This window comes from Nyctereutes procyonoides, unplaced genomic scaffold, assembly GCF_905146905.1.
Source record: "Nyctereutes procyonoides isolate TBG_1078 unplaced genomic scaffold, NYPRO_anot_genome, whole genome shotgun sequence".
Lineage (NCBI taxonomy): Eukaryota > Metazoa > Chordata > Mammalia > Carnivora > Canidae > Nyctereutes > Nyctereutes procyonoides.
In genome coordinates this window covers 13,394,330-13,407,461 of record NW_026575155.1, presented here as the reverse complement: position 1 = coordinate 13,407,461, position 13,132 = coordinate 13,394,330, and the positions used below count along the sequence as shown (strand labels likewise).

Here is a 13,132-nt window from a genome sequence, read left to right as displayed (position 1 = left end):
ACAAATTCTGTAGATATCCTTCTATTTAATAATTTCCTTCTATAAAATCAGCTGGTATAATAATTGGTTCATATTAAGTTATTGCGTGGTTAATAATCTCAGTTTACAACCTTGCACATTTCCAAGTCTATGAAATAAAATTGGGAAGGTCTGAGCTCTCACTCTTTAGTGGACTAGTTTTATGGCCAAAGGCAAAGTAATATCTTTGAGAATTACTTTCTCCATCTGCAAAGTGACACTGTGCATAATAACCCTGATAGGAAGAGCATATTGATACTCTTGACCCACACATGATGCCACAACCAATAAGTAACAAAGGTAGGATTCAAAGTTGGCCCATGACCCCACAACCAATAAGTAACAAAGGTAGGATTCAAAGTTGGCTTCTCTGGCTCCAATTTAACAGTTTATGACTCTGAAAACCTGTGAGAACATCTAGGAAGTTATTGAGGAAGAGTGGTCCTGAGGTAAGAAGGTAAACAGGAGTTTATCAGGGAAATTAAATCAGAAAAGAGCTTTCCAGACTGAGCTTGGCTGTGTCCATGGCTGGCCAAGTTGAAGGCTGTGACCTTGTCCTCATTTGCAACACATCTCAGCAACTCAGAAAACTGGCCATGGATCAGTTCATAACTTAAGGTCATGCACATGGACTGTGTAAAATTGGGGGGTACAGAGTAAAGACGTGATTATCCTAACATAAAATAAGTCTTTTTCCATTAACATTTGCAATTAGTTGGATGTTAGTCCTACAAAAAAATGTTTAATGCTGAAACTAGAATCTCTTTTTTGAACAGGCTTAAAGTATGCCTATTAGCAAGCCATGGAATGCATTAAAGGGGGAATGGAAATTATTGTGCTAGTATTAGCAGAGCAGAAAAGAAATCTTTTTTTATACATCATTTTCAAAAGCATCTAAGGGAAAATCAAATCCAAATGTCTCTTTTACAGTATTTACATGAAGAGTGCAGAGCCTGAAATATTTTCATTCAAAAATGATTATTTTTAAAAAGTCTATCGAAATAAATTAAGCATGTTTGCTGAAGTACAAATTAAGCCATGATTTTCATTTAGAATGATGAGAAAAATCAAGTAACAGGATAGTGCAATTTCAAATCTTCTAGTTCATATATTTACATGCTATAGCAGTGACTGTATTCCCCTTTCAAGGTCATGCATGAGGTCTGAAGGAAAAGATAATGTAAAACATGTGGGCAGTTTGTTGCCATCTTTATTATGTTTTCTCTTCTTTCTTTCAGTTCCACCTTTTATCCAGCCTTTTGAGTTTCCAAGATTCTCCATTGGACAGCGTGTCTTTATCCCATGTGTTGTGGTCTCAGGGGACTTACCCATCACAATCACCTGGCAGAAGGATGGCCGGCCAATCCCAGCAAGCCTTGGGGTGACCATCGACAACATTGACTTCACGAGCTCCTTACGGATTTCCAATCTCTCCCTCATGCACAATGGGAATTATACCTGCATAGCCCGGAATGAGGCAGCGGCTGTGGAGCACCAAAGCCAGCTGATTGTGAGAGGTAAGGAGAGGGACACAGGATGCGTGGCATTGATGTGGTTAAATTCAACAATGCTCACAGAGAGTGTTCACTTGAAAAAATTTGAAAATAGGGCAGCCTGGGTGGCTCAGCCGTTTAGCGCTGCCTTAAGCCCAGGGCCTGATCCTGGAGTCCCACATCAGGCTCCCTGCATGGAGCCTGCTTCTCCCTCTGCCTCTCTCTCTCTCTCTCTCTTTCTGTGTGTGTGTGTGTGTCTCATGAATAAATAAATAAAATCTTTTTAAAATTTTTTTGAAAATAATTAGAATTCATAGAATTTGCTGAAATCCCATTAAAATAAACCCCACAACTGTAGAAACCAACTACAAACTCCATTAACACCAAAACCAAGGTTTTATTTACCTAAAACTTGAAGCCTCAAATAATTAGCACCTAAGAAATGTGTGCTAGAAGTGGAGTAGGACTTAATTAATAACTAGGCTTTCCCTACATTAGCCCATAAATTCCATGAGCTCCTACTGTATTATATTTACTCTATTTAGCACTTTTTATAATATTATTATTTAGATTGATGGTTTTACAAATGTTTGTCAAATATTTTTTGTCAGATCACAATTTTTCTTTGTTTTTAATTAAAATTTACTTATTTGAGAGAGCAAGCATGAGCAGGGGGATGGGTGGAAGGCGAAGCAGACTCTGTGCTGAGCAGGGAGCCCAACGCTGGGCTGAATCCCAGAACCCGAGGATCATGATCTGAGCCAAAGGCATATACTTAACCAACTGAGCCACTTAGGTGCCCCTCAAATCACACTTTTTCTGATGATTCAAAAAACCACCTAAGCACTATATATATTAAACAAATATATTAAACATCCTACCCAATATCCCACAACTCCCACTACTCAAGCAATATAGAAAAAAAAAAACTAAAACTCCACAATCCTTAAATAAAACCTAAAACTCCCACAATAAAAATACATACAATACTACCTCCAACTTCCCACACAACCCAAACTTCTTACACCCCCAAACACCCAACCCCCCTATTTATACATCCACAAACTCCCAACCCCACTTTATGATACTAATACATCACCCCCCAATACCCTTTCCAATCATCAACACCATACCTACAATTACAACAAACCCCATAAAAACTACCCAAAACCCCAAACAACCAAACCACCCCCATCAAATACACATACCCATAACAAACACCCAATACACAACCACAACCACCATAAAACATACACAAAACACTAACCAACAAAAACCCCCCCCAACCACCCCCCCCCCCCAACCCATAATCCAAACACACCCCCAACCACCCAATTACCAAACACCCCCAAAAAACAAACACACACACCAAACACTCACACACAAATCTCACAAAAAATATCACACAACAATAAAAAAACCAAAATATCCCAATACACATCAACAATTTTTCATCTACCATACAACATATTCAATCCCCCCCTCCCCATCCTCACAACTCTAAACACACCCTCCCCAATACAATACCCCCCTTAAAATCTACCTCCCCACACAAAACCCTAATCACCCACCCCCACCCTATCCCAAAAAAAACAAATATAAAATCTACACCTCCACTTCCTTCACTCACAATAAACACAAAAAATTCATCCCCACCCCCCATTTTCTTCCCATACTACACCCAAACCCCATAAAACAACACATATAACCAATACACATAAATACAAATTTCATTTCCCCCCACTCCTAACAACATTCATAAACATCAAAACTACATATTAATGTAATCAATACCTTTTAAAATTCAATTGTAATCAACAAATTTACATTCCTTTCATTTATATAACTCTTCCCTACCCTTTAATTTACCATAAATTATTTCCAAGTCATCTCACATAATAACATTAACTAATAACCAACCCCACATTTTTTATTTTTATTATATCACAATCTGATTAGTGGCTTCATGTGGTTGTTCTTCAAATATGTCAAATAAGCTTCTGTACATCACCAATGCGTGAAGATAGTTCTGAAAAAGGGAATGTGCTTCACAAGCAGGTCAGTGGTTGGGGAAGTAGCCAAGGACAAGATGATGTGGGACAGTAATCCTCAGTCTAGACTTAACCATAGAATCTCTTAAGAGTCTTAAGAAAATGCCGATAACTATTTTCTGGTCCCAATTAATCCCAATTAAAGAATAATCTTTAAGAGTAGATCCACCTTTCATACTTCTGGGGTATTCCTTCCTCCTTCCCCCCCCCCCAAAAAAAAAATCACCTGTTGGTGGTTCTTAACATTTTGTCACACATTAGAATTATATGAGGAGCTTTAAAAGTCCTGATGTCTAAGTTGCAGCCCATACTAATTAAATAGCCATCTTTGGAGGTGGGGCCCAGGGATCAGTAATTTGTAAAATCCCCAAACTGACTTAGTATACAGCAAAGTCAAGTCCTAGCACCCCAGGTAATTTAAATATGGAGCTAATTTAATCACTTCTTGGCCTTTTGGCTAAGATCAAGTGTTGAATATGGAACTATTTTAGAAGCCTGGACTTTTTTATAAATGTGAAGAGATGTCATTAGTGACTTTAACCAGGTCAGTGACATGGCCTGATTTATCTTTTTAATTATAACACTAGCAGTTGTTTGAAGAATGGACGGGTCCAGGAAGTAAGGGTAGTAGTTAAGAGTCTATTTTGGAAGTTTAGGTAAGATGAAAAGTGCCCTGAACGAAGGTGGTAATAGTAATGAGAAGCAGTTGAATTTGCAATACATTTTGAAGACAAAGCAAACAAAACATGTTTATAAAGTGAATGTTGTGAATGAGAGGAAGCACATGTATTGTTTAATAAGGTAAATAGAACTCTTTAACAGAAGTGGGGAAGCAACAAAGAATAGCAGTGTAACATAGGGAACAACGACATGGGAGAAGCAAGAGGGTCCAGACCAAAGGCATTCCAGCATTTGAGATTCTAGGAATCAGCAAAGGAAACAGAAAAGGAAAAGGAGAAGTCCAGCAGACTGTGGGCCCTGGAAACAAATTAGGAAGTATATCAAGAAACACAGGTAATAATGTATATAAAATCCCACTGGAAATAGAAAAAGGATATCCAAGAATTGGTCATGGGCAGGGGTGGGGGGATTGGCCACTGGGCATAGACAGATGGACTTGTTTATGACCATGAAGAATGGTGTGGTTGCAGTGAATGTCTGATTAGTAGGGCTAATGAACACAAAGGGAGGTGAATAAATGTGTGGAAATTCAAGAAAATATGATTATTTTAATATTTGCAGAAACATTGCTATCATGGAAAGCAGAAAAATGGAGAAGAAATTGAAGAGGACATGAGACAAGAAAAGCTCACATGCTAATGGGAATTAGTAGAGAGGAAAAAAGTATGTGGCAAAGATAAAGAGATAATTATAGGATCAAATCCTTGAGTTAGTGAATGGAGATTGGATTCTTTGCACCAATAGAATATGTTAAAAGCAGTATAGTAAGAACTATTGTGGTGGTATTCCAAAAGATAGAATCAACTGAAATGGTTGGAAATTTCAGGGAGGCAGATTTTTGTTCATGTACCGTGAAACACAAATTAGAAAATCTATTGAATGGGGCCATCAAAGAGTAACAGGTAATGGATCTGTCCTCCTACCATTAAAAATAATCTATAAAACTGGGGGAAATTTTTATAAAACAACCATTTCCAGGCAGTGGAACAGGAGGCAGAGGGTCGTGATCCTTGAAAAAATGGAAGTATATTAATTGAGCTCCAAAATTTACCCCAATTTACCCCAAATTTCTGCATGGGGCACATTCCAAACCATGGCAGAGGGATACAGAGCTCAAGCAGATAACAGTGATCTTGCTGGGTAGAGAATACAGATAGAAATTTATAACTATTGAGGTGTGGGATTTTTCAGGACAGAATACTGGGGAGTGGTGAGCTGTTCAGAGATTTCTAAAAATTTCCTTTTGAGTCTTCAGCTGAATACTACACTTCACATGCATAGATGAGACTTCATGAAGTCTGCTAGAAAACAGCTACCAGGTAGATATGAAATGAATAAAGACTTCAGAGGTTACACAGTGCTGGGATATATTGGAGTTCTGAATAGCCAGAGTAGAGAACACATGGGAATTCAGGTAAAATCTCAAAGAGGCCAATAAGAGGAGGGCTAATCTATCTCTAAAAGAAGGACTACTCTATACAAAGGCCTAAAAAGGCCTTGAGAGAGGCCTTGACAAAATAAAACTTCACCAGTAAATTAAATGTCTGCAATAATAACATTCAACACTCTTAAAAGGAAGTAAACAAAATGCATACGCTCAATCACATATTCACAATGTGTTACACGTAGTTACTAGATATGTGAAGGAGGAAAATGTGAGCCAAAAACAGAAGGAAAAACAATTAAAAAGCCAGACTAATGGACATGCAGAGGTTGGAATTAGCAGGAAATTTTTCAAGCAGCTATCATCTTATTTCAATGATTCAAATGAAAAGATATGTGCAATAAGTGACTACATAGGGAATGAAATAAGGGAGATGTAAAACTTTTTTTTTTTGTAAAACATTTTTTTAAGAACTAGAAAGAAATTCTAGATCTGAAAGACATATCTGAAATGAGAAATTCACTGGATTCATTTATATATAAGATACTAGATACTGCAGAATAGAGGATTATTGAACTTGAAAAGAGGGTAAGAGAAATTATTCAGATATTTTCACGGAGAGGTAAAAGAAGGAAAAAACAGTAAACACTCACTGAATTTGGGAAAATATCAAACACTCTGATATATGCATAGTTAGAATCTCAGAAAGAGGTGGAGGGAAAAATATATTTGAATAATGATTGGAAATTTTCCAAATATTAAGAAAAATATAAATCTACACATCAAAATGACCAAAGAAACCCTCAAAAAATAAGCACAAAGAAAAACCATGCCATGGCACATTCTAATTAAATTATTAAAAAATAATAATAAAATACTAAAAATAACCAGAGAAATTTGACTTGTTACATCAAAATGGCCAGTAATAAAACTATAGACTACTCATCAGAAACAATTCAAGCCAGAACAGAATGAAACAATATCTTTAAAGTGCTGAAAGGAGGGGTAGAGGAGGAACATTTATCAGTCTAGGATTCTATAACTTGCAAAGCATATTCTTCAAAAATGGAGGTGAAATAAATATATTTTTAGACAAATAAAGGTTTAAAGAATTAATCACTAACTACATATTTACTGCAATAAATATTAAAGAATGCTCTTTGAACTAAAAGGAAAGAATTCCGTGTAAACTGATCTATAAGAGGAATCAGGATTGCTTGGTATGATAAATTTATGGCTAAAGATAACATACACCTTATTATCATTTTCATTTCTTTTTTGTTTTGTTTTGTTTTTTTTTATATTTTTTTTATAAATTTATTTTTATTGGTGTTCAATTTGCCAACATAGAGAATAACACCCAATGCTCATCCCATCAAGTGCCCGTCACACAGTCACCCCACCCCCCACCCACCTCCCCTTCCACCACCCCTAGTTCGATTCCCAGAGTTCATTTCCTTTAAAAATATTTAGAGGTTTAAACAGTAATAATTTATAACATGCAAAAATAAAATATACAATAATATCACAAAGAACAGGAAGAAGGAAAGTGGAATTGTACTGCTGTAAAATTCATTCTGTTATACATGAAGTGTTATATGATTTGAACATAGATGCTGCTAGTTAAATATGTCCAATGAAAACTCTTGAGCAATTATCAAGAATGAAACAAATAAGTATAGATATTAATCCAACAGAATAGGTAAAAGAACATTAAAATATCCCCAATTAGCTATGGGAAAAAGGTAGGAAAAGAGAGACAAAATAAAAAGAACAGATGGAAAATAGATGGAAAACTTTAATACAACTATAACAATACTTTATTGGGTATAAATGGACTAAACATGTCAGTTAAAAAGCAAAGATTATCAATCTTAATTAAAAAGCAAGATTCAAGTACATGCTATGCCATGGTAAATATAAAAACATAAATAGTGAAATATAAAATGGTATAAAAGACCAATCATAAAAAGCATGATTGGATATATTAATATTAAATTAAATCTCAGGATAAGGAATATTACTATAAGCAAATAAGGACATGTTAAAATAATAAAATGGTTAGTTCATCCATAAGACATATAAATCTGAAATACAGATGCACCTAATAACAGAAATCCAAACACATGATTACAAAAGAAAACTGAAAGGAATAACAGACAAATTAATAATGACAATTAGGAATTTCAGCTCTCCTTTCTCAATAATTATTAAGATCAGCAGGAAAAAAAATCAGTAAGAATAGAGATTTAAACTACACTATCAACCCATATAACCTAATTGATATTTATGAATTATATCCAACAACTACAGAATACACATTCTAGAATTCTGATCACCTGAACATAAGAATGTAAATTTTGTTGTTTAAAGCTATTAAGTTTGTTGTGATTTATTGCAGAAGCTATAGAAAACTAATGCAAAGACAAACATCACTATAGTTCCTGCAGACATTAATTAAAAGGATAATACATGTTTTGGATAATTTTATATCAGTATATTTGACAATTTAGATCAAATGATCAATGATTTCAAAGACATAAACTATCCAATTTCAAAAAAGAAAATTTGATTAGCCCCAGGTCTGTTAAAGATTTGAATTTATTATAAGAAAACTTTCTCACAAAAACTGAAGGCTGAGAGAGCCTAATTTGTAAATTTTAGCAAGAATTAAAGAAAGAAATAATAGCACCTATATGCAAACTCCTTCAGATAATCCAGGAAAAGGGAAGAGTTCCCAAATTTTTAGACACAGCATAACCCTAAGATAAAAGTTAATAAAGACATTGCACACAAAAAAATTTTACAAACTGTTATTGATCGTAAATATAGGTGCAAAAGAATTACAGTAATGTAAAGAAAGGATAGCATATTATGACAAAGTGGGCTTTATCACAGGAATAAAAGCTTGGTTTAATATTCAAAAACTAATCCATTGAATTTACCATATTAACAAAATAAAAAGGAAAAATCACAGATATAAATAAAATAGATGAAAGGAACTTACTGCAATTCAATATCCATTCTAGATTTTTAAAAAACACTCTCAATTAACAAACAATAGTAACTGTCTCACTAGAATAAAAGGTACCTATGAAAAATCCATAATGTTTCGTACTTTTTATCCTTATGATTAAAAAAGAGATAAGTATGTCTACTCTCAACATTTCTATCTGTACTTTAGTGGTTATAGCCTTTGAGCTTAGACAAGAAAAAGAAATACAAGGTATAGCATTTGTGATAAAAGGCACAAATGTACCTACATGTGCTGATGACATGGCTGTGTACAGAAAAATGTTAACAAATATACCAATACACAAAAGAATAAGAGAAAGGAGTCAAAGTACATCAATATTAAAACACAATGAAACACAAAGGAAGACTGTAACAGAGGAAGTAAGAGACAAAAAAAACAAGACAAATGTAAATGTAATTGTAAATGTCCATAACAAGTCAGTCCTTCCCTATCAATAATTACTTTAAATGTAAATAGAATAGACTACTGATACCCATAAAACATAGATGACTCTGAAGAACAATATGCTGAGTAAAAGAAGCCAGACAGGTAAAAAGAGTAACATATTCTACACTTAACATATCGTAACATATTCTATTTGTATCCATTTATAAGACACTCCAGCATAGAAAACTAATCAACAGAGGTAAAAATTAGAATGGTTGCCACTGGGAAGAAAAATTTGGAACTGACAAGGAATGGATATGAGGAAACTTTTGGGAGGCAATGGAGATATTCTAAATCTTTATGGGGTATGGGTTTTGTGGATTTATGCATTTGTCAAAACCTATCAAACTGTACACTTTAAAGCTGTTTATATATAAATTGCACTTCAATTTTTAAAATATTAAAAGATAATATTCCTAAGGTTCAAAATTCTTTGAAAATGAAATAACTAACTTACTTTCTAAAATAACAACTTTCCTACCAAGAGAGGTTTGTTAAAAATGGGATTGTGTTTTGAAAGGAACTGCATAATAGAAATAGATGTCACAAGTTAGTGACTGTCCTCAATAAATAGAGCTTCCCTTCTGGCTCTAGTGCTCAATGATTTAAAATGAAAGGCTATTATTTAAGCATTCTCTTCCTCACAGGCTGTATCATCTTTTATAACACATGTAGAAAATAATCTAGCTTCAACATGACTTTTAGTAAATCTATTTTTGTTAATTCTTTTTAAAAAGATTTTATTATTTGAGAGAGAGGGAGAGAAAGCACAAGCTGGGGAAGGGGCAGAGGGAGAGGGAGAAGCACTCTCTGCTGAGTGGGGAGCCTGACATAGGGCTTCATCCCAGGACTCTGGGATCGTGACCTGAGCTGAAGGCAGATGCTTAACTGAATGAGCTACCTGGTGCTCCTATTTTTTTTCTTTTAAAGATTTTATTTATTTATTCATGAGAGAGACACACACACACACAGAGGCAGAGACATAGCAGAAGGATGAGAAGCAGGCTCCCTGCAGGGAGCCAGATGTGGGACTCCATCCTGGAACTCTGGGATCACACCCTGAGCCAAAGGCAGAGGCTCAACTACTGAGCCACCCAGGCACCCCCCTTCATCCTTCTCTTATTTCATCATGAAACAGCAGTGTATTCAGCAGATACTTGTAATTGCTAGGCTCTAGAATAGTCACTAGGATGATGAATGCTCATTTCTTCCCAGTGAGAGCCCCCATCTAGTGGGAGAGAGACAGGTGACATCCTCACATGGTGATGTAACAAGCTGCAGAACAACTATGAAAGAAGAGGAAAGTTACAAAATTTAGGTTAGGAGACATGTGAGGCAGGTTTCCGGAGGATGGGAGGGATCCTGAGGCGTTAAAAAATACAGCAGGGAGTTACAAAAGAAAGGAAGGCAATATGTTCCTGGAAGAAGGTCAGTCATCTGCAATGGCAGGGTGGCTTGAGACAGCAGATGTGCTTATTTCCCTAGTGTGGTAGAATGGTGTGGCTGGAGAGCAATACGATGAAGGATGAAACTCAGAGCTAATGATCTAAAAAAAAAAAAAAAAAAAAAAGGAGTCATACAGAATAAAGTGAGACCAGGAGGTCAGAAGCCCAGAGGGGAGGCCTCCATGGTCCACATGAAAAGTGGTGATGGTTGGAGCTAAGGTGATAGTAGCAGGGATGGCAAAGGTGGGGTTAGTTCAGAAGATACTTTGTAGGAATTGGTGGCCAATCGTTGAGAAAAATGTTTGAGAAGCCTTGATGACAGACGTTCTCCCCAAGAGTACCTGTCCAAGGACTATGGTGGGTGTTAGAGTGGAACTTGGGATATCTCATTGTTTCCTCCATTCTATATCTGCCCACAATACAGAATAATTGGGACATGGAACTTTCTCTGTGGGTGGCTAATGCCTGCTGTGAGTGACAGCCTCTTGCCTTAGATTGCTAGAAATTAGGCAACTGCTCAAATTTCAGCCTTTAATTTGAATGGCCAAGTAGTTGAAGTTCATCATCACTTCAGCTGGATCATATTCTGAATCAGCTAAATAGACATTTTAGGTAAGATGAAGATGAAAAATCTTATCATTTTATTGCCATTTAGAATGAAAGAGCATTCACATTGCAAAGTGTGGACTTCCCGATTAACTTTGGAACACAGTTGGTTCATGAAAAAAATGCAGAGGTATAGTTGGGGAAACAACCCACGTGAAAATAGCAAAAAGTATTAGAGGATAATTATATAGGTCTTTAGTTAAATCTTTGAGTTAAGAAATGTTTTTCTCTTGATGGCTTTAAGTTTTAGGTCTGAGATGTAGCTTAGAAAACAGAAATAGAATTGAGAAGCTTAGAGACCTTGAAATTGCCTTGTCACAGCAAGGGTGGTTTGGGAGCCTTTGAGTGATAGACTATTAATTACAAGAGCAAAATGAACTCTAATAAGGGAAAGACCAGTGCTTGATATGTTCAAAGAAGGCTTCATGGAAGGAGTGAGCTCCATCAGCCTTGATGTGAGTAGGAGTTAGATGGAGAATAAAAAGCAACAATCTGAGCTACTGTCTGTCTGGCTCCCATACAACTTTATCATTAGCATCTTTCATCTAAATAATTCACTAAAATGTTATAAAGGAGTCTTGCTTCTCCACCAAATACCCCTTCTCTCTGTATCATAGAACCCATAAATAATAAAAGAAAATTCAGCTTGGGTAAAAAAAAAATGCAACAGTTGGTTTCTCTGTAAGAAAATCAAGGTCCACATTTCTACTTGTGCATTTTCTATGTGACTTTGAGAATGTGATTGAATCTTTCTGATCTTCAATTTCCTAATATGTAAAATAGGAACAATGAGACTTACCTCTTGGAGTTGCTGAGATAATTTAACTAGATAACAATTGGTATGACCTTGGCACCTGGCTGGCAGCAGAGCTCTCGGATTACTTTCCATGGATAAGTAGAGGGGACACAGTTATCCAGGCATATGTTCTGAGGTCAGGGAGAGATAGCACCAGCCAAGACATAGAGGCTGTGCCATAGAGTTTGCCCATCTGCCTATTGTTATCAACAAGTATGTACTTGATGGAAGAAGTGATGGGGAACTACAAATGTCCTTGAATGGATTGCCTTAAGAAAGGAAGACCAGTCTGGTAACAGTTGATTGGCTGTGCTTTGTGGACAGGAGAGCCAAGGCTGCTTGGCCTGCAAGCCTACCTCCCCAGACCTCTCCTCTGCCTCCCTTCTTTCTTCTTTTCTTGTTTTCAGCCCTGGACACCTGTCAGTTGTGTAAGTTTTTTAAAAATTCCTTAGCCTCTCTTTACCTCCATTCTCTTACTCATGAAATGGAATAATATCTAATTGAGATTTCTTTTTTTTTCTAATTGAGATTTCTAGGGTTAAATAAAATAGTGTGTTTATCACAATGCTTGGCATAGAATAAGCACTCGGTGGGTGATGATACCCCTCTACCCTTGTCCCTCTGTCTGTCCCTTCCTGCCATTCATATCCACACAGTTTTGGAACATGATTGAGGACACACTACATAGAAGAGGCTATGGAGAAATCCAAGCATTAGGCAATTAATTAGAATGAAGGCATTGGGAATATAGTCTAAGGGAAAAGTAGAATATATTTTTGAAGAAACCACAGCAGTTGGGGTAAATTGCATTCAAGAGGTAAAGGTGACAACAAAGATAATTCAGCTGAGGTGTAAAATAAATGGGTCTGACAGCAATGGAGTTTGGAGGCTGATTCCTAGTTATTCCTTCTATTACAGTCCTATGACCTAAGGTCATTATAGAGCTTAGCTCAGTTTTTGATTGTCTGGGTCATTGGCAAGATTTATAGAGACTTAATGTAAAATACATTAGCTGTTATCATAGGGGAAATTAAAATAAAAAAGAAAACAAAACAATCCTTAGCTCTTAGGTGTGTGCCCCATGGCTTACACTGGCTGTGGACCAATGATCTCCCCAATGTCATGCTCAGTCGAGTGACCTTGGCATTAATGAAGCCATTTGGAGGAAAAGCACTAGACTTAATGACAGAACATA

At 36.1% G+C, this 13,132-nt stretch overlaps 1 protein-coding gene across 1 annotated transcript in view; it reads left to right on the top strand.

Moving 5' to 3' along the window:
• The window catches only part of DSCAM (DS cell adhesion molecule), a 621,576-nt gene that overhangs the window by 355,324 nt on the left and 253,120 nt on the right, over positions 1 to 13,132 (top strand). Inside the window, exon 8 of the mRNA XM_055313369.1 lies at positions 1,257 to 1,535. Coding sequence (XP_055169344.1) covers positions 1,257 to 1,535 — 279 coding nt within the window. The remainder of the gene's footprint in view (positions 1 to 1,256; positions 1,536 to 13,132) is intronic.